Source organism: Entelurus aequoreus, linkage group LG13, assembly GCF_033978785.1.
Source record: "Entelurus aequoreus isolate RoL-2023_Sb linkage group LG13, RoL_Eaeq_v1.1, whole genome shotgun sequence".
Classification (NCBI taxonomy): domain Eukaryota; kingdom Metazoa; phylum Chordata; class Actinopteri; order Syngnathiformes; family Syngnathidae; genus Entelurus; species Entelurus aequoreus.
Genome location: NC_084743.1, coordinates 7,420,345 through 7,445,782, shown reverse-complemented (window position 1 = coordinate 7,445,782; position 25,438 = coordinate 7,420,345). Strand labels below are relative to the sequence as shown.

At 39.8% G+C, this 25,438-nt stretch overlaps 1 protein-coding gene across 2 annotated transcripts in view; it reads right to left on the bottom strand.

Moving 5' to 3' along the window:
• Positions 1-2,718: 2,718 nt before the first annotated feature.
• Positions 2,719-25,438, bottom strand: part of LOC133663735 (kinase suppressor of Ras 1-like) — a 41,132-nt gene continuing 18,412 nt past the window's right edge. For both annotated transcript variants that reach the window (XM_062068428.1, XM_062068427.1), the window contains exons 6-18: positions 15,086-15,169; positions 14,953-15,014; positions 12,397-12,494; positions 12,148-12,322; positions 10,534-10,591; positions 10,409-10,451; positions 9,952-10,179; positions 7,747-7,943; positions 6,424-6,520; positions 6,219-6,352; positions 6,011-6,148; positions 3,507-3,642; positions 2,719-2,949 (exon numbers count right to left, since the gene is read on the bottom strand). In XM_062068428.1, the coding sequence (XP_061924412.1) occupies positions 2,827-2,949; positions 3,507-3,642; positions 6,011-6,148; positions 6,219-6,352; positions 6,424-6,520; positions 7,747-7,943; positions 9,952-10,179; positions 10,409-10,451; positions 10,534-10,591; positions 12,148-12,322; positions 12,397-12,494; positions 14,953-15,014; positions 15,086-15,169 (1,573 nt within the window). In that variant the 3' untranslated portion in view covers positions 2,719-2,826. The remainder of the gene's footprint in view (positions 2,950-3,506; positions 3,643-6,010; positions 6,149-6,218; positions 6,353-6,423; positions 6,521-7,746; positions 7,944-9,951; positions 10,180-10,408; positions 10,452-10,533; positions 10,592-12,147; positions 12,323-12,396; positions 12,495-14,952; positions 15,015-15,085; positions 15,170-25,438) is intronic.

The following is a 25,438-nucleotide window of genomic DNA, read 5'->3' as shown; positions in this document are numbered from 1 at the left end:
TTACAAACCACTGCCGGAACCAATTTATCCCCAGACCATCCCCATGGTAGGCAAGATTGTGGATAATCTTCGCCTCAAAAAATGTATAAATTTTAAACAACAGAGGTATCTCATGGGGGAGCGTGATCCAGACAAGTGGAGCAAGCCCCACGAGATCCCTCCGGGCCGCCCCATTGTGTCTGACTGCGGCAGCGAGACGTACAGAACGGCAGAGTTTATCCACCATTTTTTAACTCCGCTCTCCGTTCTGCACGACAGCTACCTCAGAGATACCTATGATTTTATAGATAAAATCAAGAATGTGAACATTCCCCCAGATGCCATCCTGTTCACCATAGACATTGACAGCCTGTATACAAACATGGACATCCATGAGGGTATTCAGGCTGTCAAAAATGTCTTCTACAAGTACCGCGACGTCAGCAGGCCCGAGAAGGAGATTCTACAGCTCCTTGAAATTAATTTGAGGAGAAACGACTTTGAGTTTGACGGTCGTTTCTACCTCCAAATTAAGGGCACTGCCATGGGCAAGAAATTTGCACCGGCGTATGCCAACATTTTTATGGCAGAGTGGGAGACCTCTGCTTTGGCCGCCTGCCCAAAACGTCCCCTTTATTATTTCCGGTACCTGGATGACATCTGGGGTGTTTGGACGCATTCCAGTGAGGAGTTCAGCGTGTTTCTGAACACGCTTAACACTCACAACAAAAATATCACCATCAAGTCGACCATTAGCAGTACTTCTGTCGACTTTTTGGACACCACTACATTCAAGGGTCCCGACTTTGCTATTACGCAACACTTGGACATCCGGGTGTTCTTCAAGGAGACCGACACCCATGCGCTCCTTTACAGAAGCAGCTTCCACCCCACGCGGTTGGTGAAATCCCAATTATTGAGGTTTCATCGTATCTGCACCAGACGGGAGGACTTCCTGGGGGCCTCGAGGACCCTCTTTTCTGCTCTGATGAGGAGGGGCTATTCCAGGTCCTTCCTCAGACGGCAGTTGAGGGGCTTCTTGGACCCTAGGGGACCTCCCCCTGGGACAGACATGATTCCTCTGATCACCACCTACTCTCCTTCGGCTGCGCGGGCCGCCTGGAAGGTCAAAAACCACTTCCGGGTCTTTGTGGAGAGTAGTGGGAGGCTGCCTGGTCGCTATGTGGTGCCGGCCTACCGCAAGAACCCCAACTTGAATGATCAGTTGGTCAGGGCCAGGGTCTGCTCATTGAGAGACCCGCCCTCCACCAAGAGGGACGCCCTTGTCCGCCACTCACAATGGTTGGTGAACCCCCATAACCGCAAGGTTTTCCAGCCGTTGTGCCGTGGCGGCCGACACACACAGAACTGTGTGTATGTCATTCGTTGTCAGCAATGTGGGTGTATGTACGTGGGCGAGACGGGCAATACCTTAGCCAGGAGATTCGCCCAGCACAAATACAACATTGTTAGACAAAAAAATACCAACACTCACCTGGTTCAGCATTTCCTCCTGCACGGATGGTCTTCCGTCCGGGTGACTGTCGTAGAGACGGATCCTAAATGGAGCCTCGCCCAACGTCACAGGGCGGAGCTCCTGTGGATCTCCAAATTGGGCACCAGACATCCGGGGGGCCTAAATGAGATGTAAGTGTCAGTCCGTTGGATTGTAGACGGACAGTGCACATCCCCTTCTCCTAACCCTAACCCTAACCCTACCCCAACCCTAACCCTAACCCCTCCCCCAACCCTAACCCTAACCCTAACCCCAACCCTAACCCTAACCCTAACCCTAAATCCTTACCATAAACCTAACCCCCCAACCCCTAACCCTAACCCTAACCCTAACCCTAACCCTAACCCTAACTCTGGTGTGCGCTTGGTGGGGTGTCACTCTGGCAGACTGTAGATTGGACAGTGCCTATTCCCTTTCACCCTCCCCCAACCTTAAACCTAACCCCCCAACACCTAACCCTAACCCTAACCCTACACCCCCTTCCCCTAACCCTAATCCCAACCCTAAACCTAACCCCAACCCCCACCCCAACTTTAACCCTAACTATTCCTAACCCTTACACTCTAACTTCCCCCAACCCTAACCCCAACGCTAACTCCAACCCATCTAACCCTCTAACCCTTCTAACCCTAACTCAAACCCCTAACCCTAACCCACAAGGGCATTTCTGATTAAAGGCTATATATAAATAAAGTTTGATTGATATTTATTTGAATTGTATTATATCCACAATTTCCATTTTGGTCATTCATAATGATGATTACAACCCAGGCACAACTCAGGAAAATAAAAAAGAGAAGACAACCAAAGACAAAGAACAAATAGGAGCAATAAATAAAATAAAATATTGGGATCACAAGGTAGATCATGGTGATGAGGTGCAACAGGAGCAGGAAAGGGAATTGTTCAATATTTAAAGGAAAGCAATAACAAGAGTGATAAGAAGCCAAAACTTAAATAACAGGCAACTAAAATATAAAGAACACAATAACAGGTCCACCTTTGTGTACACATATACAAACTTTCTTGTCTCATTAGGAAAAGTCTCCTAATGTACATCATTCGGTAATAATGCAAAACTCAGCTTCATTAAAATTCTTATTAACACAATTGTCTTTATATATATATATATATATATATATATATATATATATATATATATATATATATATATATATATATATATATATATATATATATATATATATATATATATATATATATATATATGACAGGTTGCATACTCCTTTCTTGAATATCAGTATCATTAGGGTGTCAACTGGGTCCTTCAGGATTATGAACGGTCATCTTCTGTGATACTTGGTCAAGCTCTAGAAGTGTCCAGGGTGGGACAGCCGGCGGTTCAGTTTTGGTAGCTTGTCCAGTAGCTCAGCTAGTTGTGTGAAGGTTGGCCTGTGCGATATTGCAAAGGACCAGCAGGCAGAAAGGATCTCCTGTTGTGGAATCACAAAAAATAGATGATGGAAAAGCACCTGTAAATTATTTGTAAGCTTACAGATCAACTCCAGGTATGACTGCTTGCAGCAACAAACGCTTATCATGACAGTCAGAATTCCTGTATTTCTTTCATTCTTTATTTAATTCCAAAGGTTATGGAATTATTTTATTGAGGAGACAGACAGTCACAATATGGTGCGGCACATATTCCTAGTTCCTCGTTACAACATGTCTGAAAAGGAGTAGGAAGAAACAATAACGTATTTATTCCTTCCCTATATCTGTTTCATAGCAATTGCTAGCACTTTGTGGTTTTTTTAACTTCCTGTGCTCAATCTGTTACACAAACAAATAGATCAATAATAATGATACAAATATATAAAATATTAGTCAGGCAGGATGTCATTGAAATAATGAGATGTGTGAGATTGTCATTTGTCGATAAGGTCCAAGTTGTCGATCAGGATTCTTCTTTGAAAACACTTTGAACAGTTGAAGAAACTGGATCTTTATTTTTAAAAAACGATGTCAAAAGTCTTAGTTTTAGACTCACTGTAACTTCCTTGCCCTGAGTGGAATCTTCCAGCACCTTCTTGATGCCCTCGCTGCTGCCCACTAACCAGATTTTAGCTTCCATGGGCTGGCTGATCATTGGCCACTTTCTGAAATGCAGCTCATACCAGATTGTGCTGCAAAGAAAACATGAAGTCAATTAAAATACAATCTTTGGGATCATTGCAAACACAGAATTGTATTTTCTGTACAAACAATTAGTGTAGTTAGTGTTTCTTCATTATCATCACATATTGTGGGGGACATTTTTTTATCCTCTCATCTCCTTCCAGTCTACATTTTCTATGGTAGGGTTCTTGTAGCAGAGACACATAACCCTAACCCTAACTCAAGAAGAAAACCTTCAAAGTTCTGGTGGAGGACGCCATTGCTCCGACACGGCGCTGAGTCACCTGAAGAATAGGGGGAGCAACATAAGGACCTTCTTTGTGGACTACAGCTCAGTCTTCAATATCATAATTTTGAATATTATTTCAAAACTCTCTGAGCTCTACCTTCTACTGGATGAAAGACTTCCTCACAAACCACCCTCAGTGAGGGAAAATGGGTATCACTCTCCTCAAACCTTCTCAGCATTGACTCTCCTCAGGGCTGTGTGTTGAGCCCTCTTCCGTTCTCCCGATGCACTTCAAATGTTAGCGCATTTTACCAATCAAACACAATATTCAAGTTCATGGATGACAAACCTCTTTTTGATACCAGAAATGGATGGATTCTTTTAAACATATTTATGGTGGAGTATGAAGCCAGATTCGAAGCAAGGACCTCATCTGCTTACTACTTTGACTTTGTTAGATACATGTGAAATAAAGGACGCAGACATCAAATATTAACGATTTACTTTGTTACGTGTTGTAAAAGTAGTCAGTGACAATATATTTGTGTAGTTATTAGCCTAAGGCCCAGTCAACGGAATGCTAATGCTAACAAGCTAACACTAAAGCTGTTGTATCTGTGTTGTCATGAGATAAACACTGACATGTATTATTTATATATTGTTTACAGATAAACACTGACATGTATTATTTATATATATTGTTATTTACATATAAACACTGACATTATTTAATTATATATTGTTATTTACAGATAAACATTGACATTTATTATTGATATATTGTTATTTACAGATAAACACTGATATTTATTATTGATATATTGTTATTTTCAGATAAACACTGACATTTATTATTTATATATTGTTATTTAAAGATAAACACTGACATGTATTATTGATATATTGTTATTTGCAGCTGAAATTGACCAAAAGGAATCCCCTGACCCTCGTGAATTAATTATTTACTGAGAGGATGACTTTCTGACTGTAGGACATTGCAGACAAAAGCCTGACTTAAATCATATGGTTTTGTTTATTGCTTTCTATTTCATGAACGAAGTGTGACCTAATATAGTGTGTTAATTTACATTGTGTCAGTGTAGAAATATAGTTAACCACTCCTCCATATGTCATCAGCCTGATTTGTAGAAACTACCTGAACTGGAAACACAAACCCCACACTTCTACAGGAACCAAATGTTCCAGGGACTAGAAGTCACAGGAACCAAATGAAAAGAGCCAAATGACAATGAAGTATACTCTATTCTATTCTAGGCTCATGACCATGGTGAACCCAAAGGTTTACCATGGGTTTACCGAGCCCTTCCTGACACCTTGAGGTTACCACAACCCACTGACGCTCTGAAAAAACTCTACAGAAGTTTATGTTTAAAATAATCATTTGGGTTAGACTTACCTTTTCAACTTCTGTTTTATTTCACATAAACTGCTTGTTTGTGTTCCCCTTTTGACTACAACGGGATTTGAAAATATATTTGTGTAACATATGCACTACACATTTGGTGTATTATAATTGTTACTTTCTTATCCAGACCTGAGCACGTGCAATCTTGCATGCAGCTCTAGATCTTGTATTTGTGCATGTTTGACACTCTTTTGACCAAGTTTCTTGTCAAACAGACATGACTCAATTCTGTGTTGCATCGTAACATTTGTTATTCAAGTTGGATCCAGAGATTGGAGCAGGAAAAGATTAGCCTTAAATTGCTTTCACCATATTTGTTGGCTCACTTACAGTAACCCATCTGTAATAAATACCGTGTATGTATAAATTCATCATCGTTGCCCCCAATCGCTGTGGGGTCAGCAGGTGCCCCAAAGGCCATGTTAAAAGTGCCCCCAAAAAACTGAGAGTAGCCCCTTTCCCGCAGGCAGTTTTATATTAAAGTCATTGTCCTATTTTCTACAGTTATGAGTCATCTTTTCAAACTCTTTTCAAGCGAGCTGTATAACTCCGTGATGGAGCTGTACATCCCTATGTCAGGACTAAATGTTTGTTAGTCACACTGTGACTTCAGTGTCGGCGTACATGCAATAATTAGCATAGACATTTATCCAACATAGAATATTTTCTGGATTATCATATTCCTTTATCAATCAAATTCCTATCAGAATAAAAACAATACCCAAACGCGTAAACATCTGCAGCTTTGGAGAACGGCAGCTGGTCTTCGTCAATCTCTGGGCTCATTTTGCGAACAATCTCTGGCGACAGATAGTGGATCCAGCCTCGGGGTATCCTTAAGACGTTGATGACTCTAATCCTACAAACATTTAGGAAGACAATAAGCAAGGCACACATTGATTGCTTGGTATCATCATGTGTGTTCTTACCTACGCTCCTGTACCACCCCAGACATCCCGATTAGGCCAAAGTCTGTTAGAACCACTCTGTTGGAGTCATAGAACACATTCTTGGACTTCAGGTCTTTGTGAATTATTCCTTTAGCATGCAGGTAGCCCATGCCCTGTAGAAGAAATGTCAAATAGACAAATCATATTTAACACAATCCCTATTCTGCAATTTGATGCTTCTTACCTTCACAATCTCTTGTGCAATCTGTCTGGTGTTATTCAGATCCAACAAATGACCCATTTCTCTTACAAGAGAGTATAAAGTCACACCTTTACAGAAACTGCAAAAAAGAAAGATGCACCCCTGAAATTTTTTTTGTCACACACACAGCAAAACATATGGCACATCTTTAAGACAGAATTTTTATTACAAATGTACAAATACTTATTTCATCATATTTCAACGATCTATTCAAACTGTATTTGTGTATGCACATTTGTGATGTGTGTTTGTGTGTGCGTCCACTCATATTACGATTACCCTGAAAAATATGGCTTTAGTGCAGTTAGTACTATATTCTTACATGTTTGGTCCCTCTTCAATTTGGTATTCAATTCATTTGCAGACTTAAAGAATTGCAGTCGCAGATGAGATGTATTACAGCTGGTAACGTAATCACATATTAGTCTGAGACAACACACAGTTGGAATAAATAATAATAAAAAACAAATGAAGTTACTGATTTTAATATCATATTTATTTAGATGCTTATTTAATTACATTACACATGTATGCAATATTTATATAAGTACACTAACTTCAGAACTGTATATATTTATACAGTTCTATACATTGTGTGTGTGTGTGTATATATATATATATGTATATATATATATATATATATATATATAAATATATATACAGAACGAAAATATACATTTTTCATGAGTTGAAGTCAAAGATGTCAAACTTTGACTATATACACACAATACCTATTCCTCTCAAATGTTGTTGACAAATGTGTCTAAATCTGTGTAAGTGAGCATTACTTCTTTGCCATGATAATCCATCCCACCTCACAGGTGTGGCATATCAAGATGCTAATGAAACAGCATGATTATTGCACAGGTGTGCCTTAGGCTGCTCACAACAAGAAGCAAATCTAAAATGTGCACTTTTGCTTTATTGGGGGTCTGGGGGCGGGAAAAAGTCAGTATCTGGTGTGACCACCATTTGCCTCACGCAGTGCAACACATCTCCTTGGCATAGAGTTGATCAGGTTGTTGATTTACTTATATTCTATTTTATTGTTTTATAAACAATATTTGTAATCGGAATGTAGTTTTTCTTCTCAAAAACCATGTTTCATGTTAAAATGGTGTTGTTTACCGGGTGGCCTGGAACGCATTAAAGGCATTTCAATTCATTTCAATCGAGACGATTGAGTCAATGTAGGAGTTATTTCCGATAAGACCACCATAATTACATCCTAGAAAAATTCATATTGTTGGTTGGTTGTAAATATCTGAGGGGTGTGTATGTTTTTTAGTTCTCAGAGGCGTCTACCTGGTGACAATGGCAAGGTGGGGCGGGGCCATGCAGGCACCCATGAACAGGATGACGTTCTCATGTCTGGTCTGCCTGTAGTTCATCACCTCCTCCTTAAACAGCTTCAGGTGCTCCTCGTTGTTGCCATCAATCTCCACGAGGCGAATGGCCACCTCGCCGTGCCAGCGACCCCGGTACACCTTCCCCCAACGACCCTAGAGAACACAAGTCACACTCAAAGATTTCCTCAAAACATTCTTCTCCAGGCTGTCAAAAGGATGAGTGACCATGCTAACGTTGGAGTGGATGAAGATCTACAGCAGACACAGGAACACGAGGTAATGTTGCCGTCAGTACAAGTTTCACAAAGTGCTGCACAGGACTTGGACACACATTTAGACAACACTGAGGAGATACAATTGTATAAAACATGGAACTCAAAAGTGAATCAATATAGCAACGGAAATAAAAGCGACTAAAATCACACAAGTCACATGCTGGTTTAAAAGCCAAGGAGTACAAATATGTTTCAAAATCCGATTTAAAAGTCATTATAGAGGGAGCGTCCGAATAGCACGAAGGAAATCGTTCCAAAGGTTTGGAGCCACAGCAGAAAATGCACGACCCCCTCTGGATTTTATGCAGATCTTTGAAACTGATCAGCTGACCTCAGAGACTTTGAGGGGGTGAAACTTTTTATAATGTCAGACATAAGCGGCGCTAAGAGCTTTAAAAACATCAACATTTTAAATGACCTGGGAGCAGTGAAGGGATGCTAAAATGTTTGAATGGCAGTTCAAAGGCCAGCAGCAGCGATTGAGGCCTGCTTCCTTCCAACATGATCAAATAAAAACACTCAAAGTCCAAAAAGATCATTTTAGCTAAAAGTTTAGATGATAAAAACTGGATCGAACAACGGAGTTAATCTACTGATCCAATTTCAAATCATTGTCCAACCTAAAACCAAGATTTGGGACTGTGGGTTTTAAATAAGGCATCAGGGGGTCCAGGTCACCGGGGGAGCATTCTGTTCTACTTTTCAGCCAAATACATTTTTTTCCATCTTGTTCTCATTTAAGTTTAGAACGTTTACCGCCAACCATACTTTTATGTCCTCAAGACAATTTAAAAGTTATTTTAAAGACGTTTCACTTATCTTTTTTGGAGGGACATGGATTTGCGTAGGATGATAGGATCTATTGTATTGTTTAAACTTGTGACGTACACTGAAAACAGGATTGGTCCTAGGATCAAACCCGGAGGGACACCACAGGACAAGGAAGAACACACAATCACCAATTTGGACCTTCAAAGTTATGTTTGTCAGGTATGACCTGAACCATTTCAAGGGGGTGTGCCCCTTGAACCCACACATTGTTGCAAGCGACTGATGAGACTTGTGTGGATCTACTACTACAGCACTTACATCTAAAATATTTCAAATGTAACAAATATAATATAATAACAATATGAGTAATACTGGTTAATATCTATAATAACAATATCACTAATATTTCTTAATATTTATAATAACAATTTGACTAAAACTTGTTAATATCTATAATAACAATATCACTAATATTTGTTCATATGTATAATAACAATATCACTAATACTTGTTAATATTCAAGTCACCAAATGGAGTATTGTTGGCACTTTTTCAACAGTTACTAAACGGATTTTATGAGTGGAATAGAGGAGGCCCCATTGGCTTCATTGTAAGCGGACTTTTATTTATGTTTATTTAATATTTAGAATGCATTAAAAAAAAATCCATCCGTCGTCATGTCTTTCATAATGATTGTGAACGATAGGCACATTTCCAAAATAAGTGCAGTTCCCCTTTAAACAACCAATACTGCTTGTGGGGATACACATATAATCATTTAGCACGTGCAAAGATTAGTGATTTATCAAGAAGGAAAGCATTCTGCGGACACTGAGCTATATTTTGCACGATGATGCCAATTAGAAGAGTCATGGCTATGCGGAAGGAGATTGTCCTGCAAAGACAGATGATTGAGTGACAATTCTCCGTCCTACGTGGTATTCCATTTAAGCGTTGAAGATGTTTTCATTTACATATTTAATGACACTGCTGAGAAATGGTATGACAGTCTATGTTCTACTTATTTTGCCCTGACAATGAATTTAAAACACTTTTTTTGTTAATGCCAAATATTTCCCAATCTAAAAAACATCAAAAAGAGTGTTTTTCTTCACCTTGCCTATAAGCTCTCCTAGCTGCAGTTCCTCATACGGGATGTCCCATTCTTGCAGGTAGACACTGGTCTGACTGGCTTTACCATTGATGCCCCGCCTCCAACGTCCAGCGGTCCCACGGCGGTGGACTGAAGAGGGCAGATCATCCAGCCCGTCTTCATCAAAGTCCACCATGGAGAAGCTGTCATCCTCAGCCGGATACTCAACCACTGCCTTTTGGCCCTGCTCCTAAAACCACCACAAACAGTGAGGGCCTAGAATCCCTAAGAGCACCCAGGAAAGAAAGACAGATGTCGCTCACCACCGTCAGGAAGTGACAGTGTTTAGTGAAGAAATGATTTGTTCAGTATGAGGCGCTTTGAGTCATTCTCTACTGACTGTCACTTACTGATTATTATACAGAATGAATATTGTGTCAGTCACAGGTACAAGTTTGAAATGGACTGCTGCTACTCACCTGTCCTTTTACCTGTATCTGAGTAACGGCTGACTGAGATTCTCTGACAGACGAAGAAAGAAAACAAGGAAACATTACACGGACGTCATAACGTTTGTAGCACGACGTTTGTGTTTCCTTTCTACCCAGAGTCATTGGAGCTGTTGGACTGCTGACCATCAGTCGACATGGAGTCTGTAGTATCTGTTGAAGAAAGGACTTGATGTTGACATCAGTTTTCAGGAAGAAATAGGATCTTCTTTGTGTACACTTTTGACATTCAAGCCGCTGTATTACTTCAAACAGGCTAAATCATTGGATAATAATCAGAAGTAGCTTCATTCATCTGCTTGACAGAAGGAAAGTTGAAGATTACGGACAGCTTTTCAAATGAAACCATCCATTTACTTTTTCAGGAACTGATTATGACTAAGTACTTGCTATTTTGGGCCTCATTTGAAACCATTGGCAATTGATGTTGAAGCATACAATTGAAACAATTCTCTTTACAGTTGGATCAACTTGTACAAATCTGAGCTCTTTTGAAAAGATAATTCCCAAATTTGCTGTGAAGAGGCCGCTACCCTCTGGAACACCACAGGACAGTGTATTGAACTGAAGTAGCAGTTAAAGTTCTTGTCTTTTACTTCCATAACTCTTCATTCAATTCATAGCTGAGTCACTGAAGCCATAAGTTGACATTCAACACCAAGAAAGTTGCAAAAGCCGAGCTAAAATGAAGATACACCATGCCCTCAAAACATTTTGGACCAATCTGTTTGAGCCTCCAATCAGAAAGTGACTAAACAATATTGTGTACAACAGTCAGGACTGTTAGCTGCAAAGTGTGTCTGTGTTCGTGGAAATATCAATGATCATCCTTGTCTTCAACTTCCTCAAATATCATTAGCTTTGCTCTTTTTACAAATGGAAGCATTTTTGTAATTTTCCATGAATTGAGAACATGGCCTTCATCCGGTCACTGATTGAACAAATACGCCACAGAACGCTTGTAGTTTGTCTCGCTGATAATTGGAGAAGACAAAATAATATGATTTTTGAATTGCACTTATCAGTCATAGCAGATAGCGTCTTATTCTAATTGCATTGTATTTTCAACTCAAATATTCCAACCATTAGCCATGTCATGAGGTCTTAAAACCATTTCTCCATATGCTGTCAGAAATTCTGAAAATACAGAGAAAACATGTACTTCTTGCCCATAAGTTAATTAAAGGTAGTGCCTTAACTAGCAATCATTATTGTCTGTTTATTTTATTCTTAATTACCTTCAAGCAAAGGTGGATTTATTTGCCCATCATCCACCAGTGTTCCAAATAACTGTTCAATGCTAACAACGTTACTTACACCATTACTCTTTCTAGTAATTCATCACTTTTATGTATGTAACAACGTCGATACTGAAACTTTTGATGTACCATAGCACGCTACTTTTGATGTGGTTATAAGTCAACAAAATAGATACTCCCCCCAAAAATATTTTTTTAACACTTTGACATTTGTTATTGAAATATGAAGTGCAATACAAACCAACTCTATTATTATTAAAACAGCGACAGAAGCACAGCAAGCTCAAAACAGGAAGTAACTTTTTACTAATTAAAGCAACAAGCAGCAGCAGCAAACTCTAATGAAGTCAATACCAAATAGAAGAAGAATGAACATGGTTGTCATTGTTGTGAAAGGAGCCTGCTAGCAAACAACACAAAGACATCTGTCAATGAGTCCAGCGGGCTGACCTGGGAAGTGAAAGCTGCCATGCCGGGACCCGGCAGGTGGTGTGTTCAGTAGGGGTGTGGCGCTGACGCTGGCTGGGTTACTCTGCTGGGAAGGTGCTGGGGAGGAAGGTGTGGAGGAGGTGGCTGATGATGGGTTACTGCTGGAGTCCAGCTGGACTGGAGTGACAGCCGGCTCCTGCGGGAACACACACACACTATTGGTGTCATCCTTTTACCACGTCTTGGGATGGCAACACAAACAATACATACTCCTTTGGCCTTGGGTAGAGTGGTAAACTGAAGAGGGAGTTTGGCTGCGACATCCACTCCGTTATTGATATCCGAAGGTACGGATTCTGCTCTTGGCACTACATGTCAGATGCAACATGAAGATGGTCAACACACACAAGAAGTATTCTGTGCATCCTTGGCACTACAAGTCAGACGCAACATGAAGATGGTCAACACACACAAGAAGTATTCTGTGCATCCTTGGCACTACAAGTCAGACGCAACATGAAGATGGTCAACACACACAAGAAGTATTCTGTGCATCCTTGGCACTACAAGTCAGACGCAACATGAAGATGGTCAACACACACAAGAAGTATTCTGTGCATCCTTGGCACTACAAGTCAGACGCAACATGAAGATGGTCAACGCACACAAGAAGTATTCTGTGCATCCTTGGCACTACATGTCAGACGCAACATGAAGATGGTCAACACACACAAGAAGTATTCTTTGCATCCTTGGCACTACATGTCAGATGCAACATGAAGATGGTCAACACACACAAAAAGTATTCTGTGCATCCTTGGCACTACAAGTCAGACGCAACATGAAGATGGTCAACGCACACAAGAAGTATTCTGTGCATCCTTGGCACTACATGTCAGATGCAACATGAAGATGGTCAACACACACAAGAAGTATTCTGTGCATCCTTGGCACTACATGTCAGACGCAACATGAAGATGGTCAACACACACAAAAAGTATTCTGTGCATCCTTGGCACTACAAGTCAGACGCAACATGAAGATGGTCAACACACACAAGAAGTATTCTGTGCATCCTTGGCACTACATGTCAGACGCAACATGAAGATGGTCAACACACAAGAAGTATTCTGTGCATCCTTGGCACTACAAGTCAGACGTAACATGAAGATGGTCAACACACACAAGAAGTATTCTGTGCATCCTTGGCACTACATGTCAGATGCAACATGAAGATGGTCAACACACACAAGAAGTATTCTGTGCATCCTTGGCACTACATGTCAGACGCAACATGAAGATGGTCAACACACACAAGAAGTATTCTGTGCATCCTTGGCACTACATGTCAGATGCAACATGAAGATGGTCAACACACACAATAAGTATTCTGTGCATCCTTGGCACTACAAGTCAGACGCAACATGAAGATGGTCAACACACACAAGAAGTATTCTGTGCATCCTTGGCACTACAAGTCAGACGCAACATGAAGATGGTCAACACACACAAGAAGTATTCTTTGCATCCTTGGCACTACATGTCAGATGCAACATGAAGATGGTCAACACACACAAGAAGTATTCTTTGCATCCTTGGCACTACATGTCAGACGCAACATGAAGATGGTCAACACACACAAGAAGTATTCTGTGCATCCTTGGCACTACAAGTCAGATGCAACATGAAGATGGTCAACACACACAATAAGTATTCTGTGCATCCTTGGCACTACAAGTCAGACGCAACATGAAGATGGTCAACACACACAAAAAGTATTCTGTGCATCCTTGGCACTACAAGTCAGACGCAACATGAAGATGGTCAACACACACAAGAAGTATTCTATTTTATACACAGGTGTCAGTTAGGGTTGGACGTATGTAACAAAGTACCACCATACTAATGAATTATTGTATCAGATTATTGTATCAGATATTGGACTATTTTAGCGGCGCATTGATAGCAGGGAGCTAATGCTAGCTTACACTGATATTGTTGTTGCTTATGCTTGGTCCCAAACTTGCTAAAAGTAAATTCTAGATTATAATTCATGCATCTCTCACCTGCTAGTAGACAAATGTGGCCATGGACCGACATGCTGGTCCACTTTCACATTCCCTGAGATGACGAAAAAGAGATGAAAATACGCTAGTTGTAGCAACTTTTTTTTTAACCCTTAGTGAGGATTGTGATTGAATCTTCATCTAAATGGAATTATGTGAGCTTCCAGGGAGAGTGGACATATTACAGTAAGTGTTTGTTTTATTTTTGCTCTATTATGGTTAGTTTGTATGTTTAGCACCTAGCAATGCTGCTAATGATATAGAGTCACAATGAAACTACATCTGTTTAGCACTCGACTTGTAAAACTTATTGCTCATCCTCTGTGTCTTTGGGCTCAAACATATAAGGTTCTGGATCATAATTTGTCTAAAAGTAATCGGTGGATTTCACTAAGTCTGTTTGATTAGCATTGTTGTTGATGGGGAAGGGATATGTGGTTCCTCCTCTACTTCACTGATCACCTCGTTATCTCTCAAAATCTCTCGGGAATCTCTGTGAGATTGATACTATTTTGATCATATCTATTAACTCGCAAACTTTGTAAGTCTTTCAGTGTCATAAATCAGATGTATATGATAATAGTTCCAATACAGAGACAACATGTTTTTCCACTGTACAGCTACTTTAAGTTCCAGAAGCACAAATACCACAATGTCACTAATTGTTTTGTCTTTCATTGGCATTGATGGAATATATTGTGCCTATAAGAAGTCTGAATGAGTATGTTATTACATTTCCCCGCTTATGAAGAGTGCTTACATGTGGGAAATAATATCCGACAAGACGGAGCACCCTTGGTACATTTGTTGTGGCACTTGAACCTGTAGAGAGAAAAATGGAAGGACGAATGACAATCTTCAAAGGGAAGAAGACTGACTATTGAATGTCTTACTTGCAGTGTTTACACTTCAGCCCAAACATCATGTTCCTGCCACACACCTGGCATGTCTGGGAGAGCCAAGACTTAGTTGAAAACCTGAAAGGACAGACAAGAATCACATCTGCACTGATGGAATTCCATGACAGCCTTTCCCATTCATTCTTTTTTTGCATGTGTTCATGGTCAAAATGTTTGGTCGAGATGCCGATAGTTATCTTTTTTGTGCTTAAGCCAGTTTCTTTTGTTTAAACAATGTTATGTAGCATTCAATGCCACAAATGTGATACATCATCTAAATGTTTATGTTTCATCAACATGTTAAGGTCACGTTGTGTTTACTTTACTGGCTATTAAACATGTCCAGTTCTCTGATCTATTGTATCATATTGGAACTCCAAATTCGATCACATCTGATCCCAAAAAATCTGATTGGGATCGCAGGCCAAAAATGTTGATCGGGACATCCCTCATTTTTGGGTTTGATTATTTATAGCCCCCATTTTTTTCTGGGGTGAAATTTTTTTGGATTATTTTTTTTAACTAGATTTGAGCGACCCTTGTAAATTTGTAGATTATTCATACATGTTAAATCATATACATACTCCAGCACTAATATTTGGTTAAGTATACCTTAATTTGCTTTTCGTATACACATTTGGCATAATTCTGTCTGGATATTTGACCTGTCTCCTTGACAAAATAGGTAGAAATCAGTTAATTTGGTCGGTGTCCTGGCATCGACCCGGCTTTTAGTCATAGTACATGAATGTTCAATAGGGTTGAGGTCTGGGCTCTGGGAAGGTCATTCCAGAAACTCGATGTTGGTATTCTTCATCCATTCCAAAACCCGTATTCATGTGTGTTTGGGATCATTTTCTTGTTGGAACACCTAAATGAGTCCATAATCCAGCTTTCCAGTCATTGGTTTGAAGGAATTTAAGGTAATTTGGTGGTAGTCATCCTTCTTCAGGATTCCATCCACTTTGACCTACCAACTGTCATCAGCTGCTGGGGTATTAGAGGCTCCCAGAAATAGTCAAAAGAGGATCAGTGATGCAGCCTTTGTCAACTATGCCCCAAAACTATGGAACACACTGCCCAAAACTATCAGGGCAGCCAACTCGACAGATATCTTCAAAAGACAACTTAAAACCTATCTCTTTACTCGAGAATTGAAATTAGACATCAGGGAAGCCAGCTAACTACACCTTTAACCACTACACTATCACCTTGCACTTGCTGCACCCACACTGCATTACCCTTTTATTTCCTACATTGCTCTTAAATTTCTGCATCCACACTGTGATTAGTGTACTGTAAATAAAACCTACCATTCAGTGCCTTTTATTTCCTACATTGCTGTGATTACTGTACTGTAAATGAGACCTACGGCTCACAGTGATCCTTGTATTTTATTATACAATGATTACTGTCTGCATTACTTTCTACATTACCTTCGGCACTGCCTTATCGTACTGTTTCCTACTTTGTTTTTATTTGATATCATTGCGGTACCATCGGTACAAACCGGTTGGTGGTAATACAGTTATACTTTTATTGTAAGCACCTTGAGTTCACTGTAATTTGCTATTCTGACTTGTATCCTATATAATTGCATGATATCTTATTCTCTGCATCCATACTGTGATTATTGTACTGTAAATGAGACCTACAGCTCACAGTATTTTACGCTCTTTTATTTCCTACATGACTTTCTTGTTCCACACTGTGATTATTGTAACTATTATTGTCTGATCCTTTTGTTTTCTACTTTGCTTTTAAATTTATTTGTATTTGTTATCATTTATTTTACATTGTCTACACTTGTTTTTACCACGTCTTTACTTAATCATGTATTTTACTGCTGTGACGCACTTTGAGCTGCAATTCTTGTATGAAAGGTGCTACACAAATAAAGTTTATTATATTATTATTATTAACTGGACAATCTGGAACCTCCTGTCAGCTACGCTACCACTTTTTGGTTTGTACCTTTTGTTCCTTTTCCGTGGTCTGTTTTTTTCTTGTTTGGTATTATTTGCTGCGTTGTATTTCTTTCTGCCCAGAGTCTAGCTTTCCTCTGGTGGGTGGAGTTGCGAGACATTTTTAAGCCGTATCCTGACTGTCGGATGGCATTTGGCAAAATGTCCTCTCCTTGGTCCGTCTTGCCTGGTCACTTATGTGCTGCACTCGCTAATTTAGGGTTTTTTCTTGTCATGGCTTTTCCCAATGCCATCTTGTTGATTTTGTTTTTTGGTTTGCACGGCTTGCAACTCCCTGAGTTTGTTTGTTAGCTATTTCTGTTGGCTGTTTTCCACAGTGCTCATTTTGGTTTTTCTCCTTTTTGCACAGTCCCCTCTTGTTGTGTCCATTTTTGTAAATACTTGTAGGCAGCATTCATAATAACGGCGTTAAATAATATCGGCTTGAGAAACTCTGTTACTTTTATAAGTAACAAGTAATCTAATTAATTACTTTTAGGTCCGTTACAACGCCATTAGCGATAGCTTGATGTGATGTGGCACGCTACTTTTAAAGTGGTTTTATGTCGACAACAAGACAGCGTCATAAGCAGTGTTGGGACTAACGCGTTACAAAGTAACACGTTACTGTAACGCCGTTATTTTTGGCGGTAACTAGTAGTCTAACGCGTTATTTTTTATATTCAGTAAATCAGTTACCGTTACTACATGATGCGTTACTGCGTTATTTTACGTTATTTTTTATGTTTTATCAGCTAGAAACAGAAGATCTGAGTGTGTTTTATTGGAGAGCTGCAGTGTCGTCCTTCTGAATCTTCCTGTGTCACAAGGAAGAGAAGATGCGCGCTGCGTGTGTGTGTGTGGGGGAGGGGGCGTGTCTGTGTTTACTAACAAGACATCATGGCAGTGCCGAAGTCGAGTTTCTTAACATGGAGATATTCTCACTACTTTTCTTTTGTCGAGCACAAAGAAAATAACATTTTAGTTAAATGTAAGTTATGTCTTGGATCAAAGATCCTATCTACTGTCCAAAAAAGCAATTCAAATTTGCTGAAACACCTACAAAAGCAACATGCTTCGACGAAGCTAGTAAAGAGAGACACAGACTCCGATGCCACTTCACCGGCTGGATTTTAACGGAGGCACTGCTAGCCAGGACAACACTGATAGAGCCATTGCAGCATATGTGCTAGAAGACATGCAGGCTATTTCTACAGTGGAGTCACCCGCTTTCAGGCAGCTAATTAGCATGATAGCGGCGTCAAACAGCAAATGGCACGGAAAACATTTTCCATGTACCTGGACAGTGAGTACATAAACATGGAAAGCAAGCTAAAGAAAACACTCCAAACTCTGCCTCTGCTCATCATTCATCACTGAAGGTACACACACTGTCAATTCTCCTATATACTCTTTCATTCTAGACTTCTAGTGTTTGATTATCACATCACTCTAAATGTATAGACTATACATTTCACAAACATAAAGAGGGATCCTAGTGGGCCAGGCCAATCTTTCATTATCTCTAAACTAAAACTGGGGAAATGCGTAGAGTGTTCTGGGCTTCAGTGCAGTGTTGATCTCCTGAAGACATGATTTTATTTCACAATTCCTTGAGAGAAAACAATGCCTGGTTAGGCTTTGTGTGTATAGCAGTGTGTGTGCTGTACAGTATATAGTGACATGACATATAATCATGTCATGTGTATAGCAGTGTGTGTGCTGTACAGTATATAGTGACATGACATGTCATGTGTATAGCAGTATGTGTGCTGTACAGTATATAGTGACATGACATGTCATGTGTATAGCAGTGTGTGTGCTGTACAGTATATAGTGACATGACATATAATCATGTCATGTGTATAGCAGTGTGTGTGCTGTACAGTATATAGTGACATGACATATAATCATGTCATGTGTATAGCAGTGTGTGTGCTGTACAGTATATAGTGACATGACATGTCATGTGTATAGCAGTATGTGTGCTGTACAGTATATAGTGACATGACATATAATCATGTCATGTGTATAGCAGTGTGTGTGCTGTACAGTATATAGTGACATGACATATAATCATGTCATGTGTATAGCAGTGTGTGTGCTGTACAGTATATAGTGACATGACATGTCATGTGTATAGCAGTGTGTGTGCTGTACAGTATATAGTGACATGACATGTCATGTGTATAGCAGTATGTGTGCTGTACAGTATATAGTGACATGACATATAATCATGTCATGTGTATAGCAGTGTGTGTGCTGTACAGTATATAGTGACATGACATATAATCATGTCATGTGTATAGCAGTGTGTGTGCTGTACAGTATATAGTGACATGACATGTCATGTGTATAGCAGTGTGTGTGCTGTACAGTATATAGTGACATGACATGTCATGTGTATAGCAGTGTGTGTGCTGTACAGTATATAGTGACATGACATATAATCATGTCATGTGTGGGTGACGCCAGGTTTACAGCTATGTTGTTATTATGCTGTTGGTTACTTATGTATGTTATGTTGCAGTTATTTAAAATAGTTTTGTCAATTTGTTCTGGCCTGAAACCAATTGGCCCTTTGAAACATATCTTTGCCTTTGTTTGTTATATGTACAAACCCCGTTTCCATATGAGTTGGTAAATGGTGTTAGATGTAAATATAAAGTGAATACAATGATTTGCAAATCCTTTTCAAGCCATATTCAGTTGAATATGCTACAAAGACAACATATTTCATGTTCAAACTCATTAACTTTGTTTTTTTTTTGCAAATAATAATTAACTTAGAATTTCATGGCTGCAACACGTGCCAAAGTAGTTGTGAAAGGGCATGTTCACCACTGTGTTACATGGCCTTTCCTTTTAACAACACTCAGTTTTGGTTTGGGAAGTGAGGAGACACATTTTTGAAGTGGAATTCTTTCCCATTCTTGCTTGATGTACAGCTTAAGTTGTTCAACAGTCCGGGGGTCTCCCTTCTCACATTGCAGGCTTCATAATGCACCACACATTTTCAATGGGAGACAGGTCTGGACTACAGGCAGGCCAGTCTAGTACCCGCACTCTTTTACTATGAAGCCACGTTGATGTAACACGTGGCTTGGCATTGTCTTGCTGAAATAAGCAGGGGCGTCCATGGTAACGTTGCTTGGATGGCAACATATGTTGCTCCAAAAGCTGTATGTACATTTCAGAATTAATGGCACCTTCACAGATGTGTAAGTTACCCATGTCTTGGCCACTAATACACCCCCATACCATCACACACTAATACACCCCCATACCATCACACACTAATACACCCCCATACCATCACACACTAATACACCCCCATACCATCACACACTAATACACCCCCATACCATCACACACTAATACACCCCCATACCATCACACACTAATACACCCCCATACCATCACACACTAATACACCCCCATACCATCACACACTAATACACCCCCATACCATCACACACTAATACACCCCCATACCATCACACACTAATACACCCCCATACCATCACACACTAATACACCCCCATACCATCACACACTAATACACCCCCATACCATCACACACTAATACACCCCCATACCATCACACACTAATACACCCCCATACCATCACACACTAATACACCCCCATACCATCACACACTACCCCATACCATCACACACTAATACACCCCCATACCATCACACACTAATACACCCCCATACCATCACACACTAATACACCCCCATACCATCACACACTAATACACCCCCATACCATCACACACTAATACACCCCCATACCATCACACATGCTGCCTTTTACACTTTCACCCTAGAACAGTCCGGATGGTTCTTTTCCTCTTTGGTCCGGAGGACACAACGTCCACAGTTTCCAAAAACAATTAGAAATGTGGACTCGTCAGACCACAGAACACTTTTCCACTTTGTATCAGTCCATCTCAGATGAGCTCAGGCCCAGCGAAGCCGACGGCGTTTCTGGGTGTTGTTGATAAACGGTTTTCGCCTTGCATAGGAGAGTTTTAACTTGCACTTACAGATGTAGCGAGCAACTGTATTTAGTGACAGTGGCTTTCTGAAGTGTTCCATGTGGTGATATCCTTTACACACACTTGTTGATGCAGTACAGCCTGAGGGATGGAAGGTCACGGGCTTAGCTGCTTACCTGCAGTGATTTCTCCACATTCTCTTTGATGATATTACGGAGCGTAGATGGTGAAATCCCTCAATTCCTTGCAATAGCTGCTTGAGAAAGGTTGTTCTTAAACTGTTCAACAATTTGCTCAGGCATTTGTTGACAAAGTGGTGACCCTCGCCCCATCCTTGTTTGTGAATGACTGAGCATTTCATGGAATCTACTTTTATAGCCAATCATGGCACCCACCTGTTCCCAATTAGCCTGCACACCTGTGGGATGTTCCAAATGATGAGCATTCCTCAACTTTATCACTATTTATTGCCACCTTTCACAACTTCTTTGTCACGTGTTGCTGCCATCAAATTATAAAGTTAATGATTATTTGCACACAAAAAAAAAAAATCAAATATGTTGTCTTTGTAGCATATTCAACTGAATATGGCTTGAAAATGATTTGCAAATCATTGTATTCACTTTATATTTACATCTAACACCATTTACCAACTCACGAGACGGTGTGGCGAAGTTGGGAGAGTGGCCCTGCCAGCAATCTGAGGGTTCCTGGTTCAATCCCCACCTTCTACCATCCTAGTCACGTCCGTTGTGTCCTTGAGCGAGACACTTCACCCTTGCTCCTGATGGGTCTGGTTAGCGCCGTACATGGCAGCTCCCGCCATCAGTGTGTGAATGTGTGTGTGAATGTGTGTGTGAATGTGGAAATAGTGTCAAAGCGCTTTGAGTTCCTTAAAAAAGGTAGAAAAGCGCTATACAAGTACAACCCTTTTACCATTTACCATGTGGAAATGGGGTTTGTAGAGCACATTGCTTAGCAGAGTTGAGTGATGCAAATGCATGTCAAGTTGATCAACACATTGTATTATTATTATTGTCCAGTGCAATAACAGTATGCAGTATTATTGTCCAGTGCAATAACAGTATGCAGTATTATTGTCCAGTGCAATAACAGTATGCAGCAGAGGTGGGACCAAGTCATTGCTTTGCAAGTCACAAGTAAGTCTCAAGTCTTTGCCCTCAAGTCTCGAGTCAAGTCCCGAGTCAAGACAGGCAAGTCCCGAGTCAAGTCCAAAGTCAAGACTGGAAAGTCTCAAGTCAAGTCCCAAGTCCTGCATTTTGAGTTTCGAGTCCTTTCAAGTCCTTTTAACCACAGACTAATATATTTACACAGATTGTGTATGCTTTTAAAACGCTGTATTTATTTATTATAACAAGTGCATTTGAAATTGCAGGAACAAAAATAGTGCTGACATTGCACTTCATAATAGCACTATTAAACAGTAATTTTTGTTCCTTTACAGAACACATTTAAAAAAACAAGTGCAACTGTACTTATTTGTACAAAAGTGTTAACATTGTATTTCCATGGCATATTGTATTGTAACTAGTTCCACAGCAGTTTCTATTCTGTTCTTACCTTATCTCATACTGTATGTGTGTTGATGTGTGCGTACACATGAAAAACATTAATACATGAACATAACAATGAACAGAGTTGTACTTTTTAGATGTCAGGGCCCTATGCAATATGTACACATATTCTTAATATAGTATACATTTTAACTGACCTTTATTTGACTATGTTTGTTTTTTTGTAGGTGGCTAAAATACATGGTGCTGCTGACCGCCGTCTAACGTTACGTTACTGTGTGTGATACATTGACTAACATAACGTTAAGTCTAGGTACCTCATGCAACCCTGCTTAAAAAAAATCGCATGACAAAAAGTATGAATAAGGTAGCGAACTGCAGTAGACGCAACAGATTGCCGTGTTTGCAATGACGTTATAACTATAGACATCTTATAAGTAGACGCATCATTGGCAATTTGGCCGCCATCTTGAAGTGGTGATGAGGAGTCGGCGAGCAGCCTAAACTGACAGTTGACAGGTAGAAAACAAAGATGCCGGGCTGGTGTTCAGCGTTTTCCTGCTCAAATGAGCGGACTGTTGAAAATAGGAATCGGGGGATTACTTTTCACAAGTAAGATTTAACATTAACGTACTATTGGTTGTATTTTGTGAAAATAATATTACCACAGAGTTGAGAAGGAGCAAAGATCTTCAATATTTGTATGTGAAAATCACAAATAAATCTTCTGGGGGAGGATGACGCCCCTACAGGGGTTTGGTTTACAAACTTTCAGCCCCACCTAAAACAAAATTCACCATCCGCCACTGATTATGATGCATTCTCATTTTTGGCAAAGTATAAGACAATACATTCTTAACAGTATAATTGTAACCAGGAATAAGTCTTCAAGTAACAATATTCAAATACTAACATTGTTGGGTAAGACAGAATTTGGTTTTATTCTGAATCCAGTGAAACAGATCAGTGGTTTTAGCTGATATAAAGACTTTCAGGTGTTTATATATGTTTAAGTATTTGGCAGACGCTTTTATCCAAAGCGACATACATCAAAAATACATATATAACAATCAGTGTAAACATTATCATTTAAGGGAAGAATGTAATACAAAATATCAATACAAAGTGTCAAGACAGAATAAACTCTCTGCTGCTGCAGCAACAGAGATACAGTCTATAAGATATATAGATATCTAATGTATTCATACATTGTTTATGTAGGATATACGCATGTATATATAACCTAATCATATTGTTTCTTCAATTTAAAAATAGCTGACCATTTTTTCCCCCCTTCTCTGGGATTATATTCCCAGTTTTGATCTCGGACGTCTGGTCACTTATAGCGTATAAGAATATTATATTACTGTTAAGCAAACTATGAATAATAAAACATGCCAAAACATGTGTCCGTTATCATAGCTACACGTATGACAAAAAAGCGCGTGGAAATCAGTGGTATTCAGTGAGGTAAGATGAATTAAATGCGCTGACAGTTCATTGCTCCTGCCAAATGAATTGCACTGAGTGGAGCGGATCACCACTCCAAGATGGCGGCCCCGCGTCTCGTCTGCGCCAGTAGGCAGTAGCGCTCCATGCTGAGTCTACTTATAAGATGTCTATGATTATAACGTTAGCAGTGAGTTTACAGCCTCACTGATTTAACTACACAGCAAATAAAAGTCATGTTACTTAGCCAATAAACTTTAGCTTACATTCAAAACTTACCCTTCTTTTTGCAACTTCAAATGTCGAACGAAGTTGGAAGTTGTTGCGTCTTCGTCTGTAATATTCGAACTGCGTGATTTGCATACGGCAATTCGTTTTTTGTTGACCAAGTCGTAGTTTTTATACCCGAACGAAACCAACTTTGGCATAATTTTTTCTCACTAGCGCGTTGTTTGACAACTCGTCTCATTGGTTCTCCTGCAATTTGATTGGATGAATGCTGTGTGATGAAAACAACGTAGATCTAATTTGATTGGCTGTTGTACTGACAGCATACACGCTGACACGCAGCACACACGCTGATAGACACAGACGAAGGAAATGAAAAATACGGAGCGCTCCCAAATAACTTTTTAAGCTTTGGGTTTTGGGGAAAGTAACAAGTCATGTCAAGTCAAAAGGCTCAAGTACAAGTGAAGTCACAAGTCATTGATGTTAAAGTCTAAGTCGAGTTGCAAGTCTCTTTACATTTTGTCAAGTCGAGTCTAAAGTCATCAAATTCATGACTCGAGTCTGACTCGAGTCCAAGTCATGTGACTCGAGTCCACACCTATGGTATGCAGTATTATTGTCCAGTGCAATAACAGTATGCAGTATTAATGTCCAGTGCAATAACAGTATGCAGTATTATTGTCCAGTGCAATAACAGTATGCAGTATTATTGTCCAGTGCAATAACAGTATGCAGTATTATTGTCCAGTGCAATAACAGTATGCAGTATTATTGTCCAGTGCAATAACAGTATGCAGTATTATTGTCCAGTGCAATAAAAGTATGCAGTATTACTGTCCAGTGCAATAACAGTATGCAGTATTATTGTCCAGTGCAATAACAGTATGCAGTATTATTGTCCAGTGCAATAACAGTATGCAGTATTATTGTCCAGTGCAATAACAGTATGCAGTATTATTGTCCAGTGCAATAACAGTATGCAGTATTATTGTCCAGTGCAATAACAGTATGCAGTATTATTGTCCAGTGCAATAACAGTATGCAGTATTATTGTCCAGTGCAATAACAGAACTGAAATGAAGGCTAAAAGGGCATTCGTGGGAGCCTTAAAAAAAGAAGTAACTAAACAGTTACTTTTCACAGTAACGCATTACTTTTTGG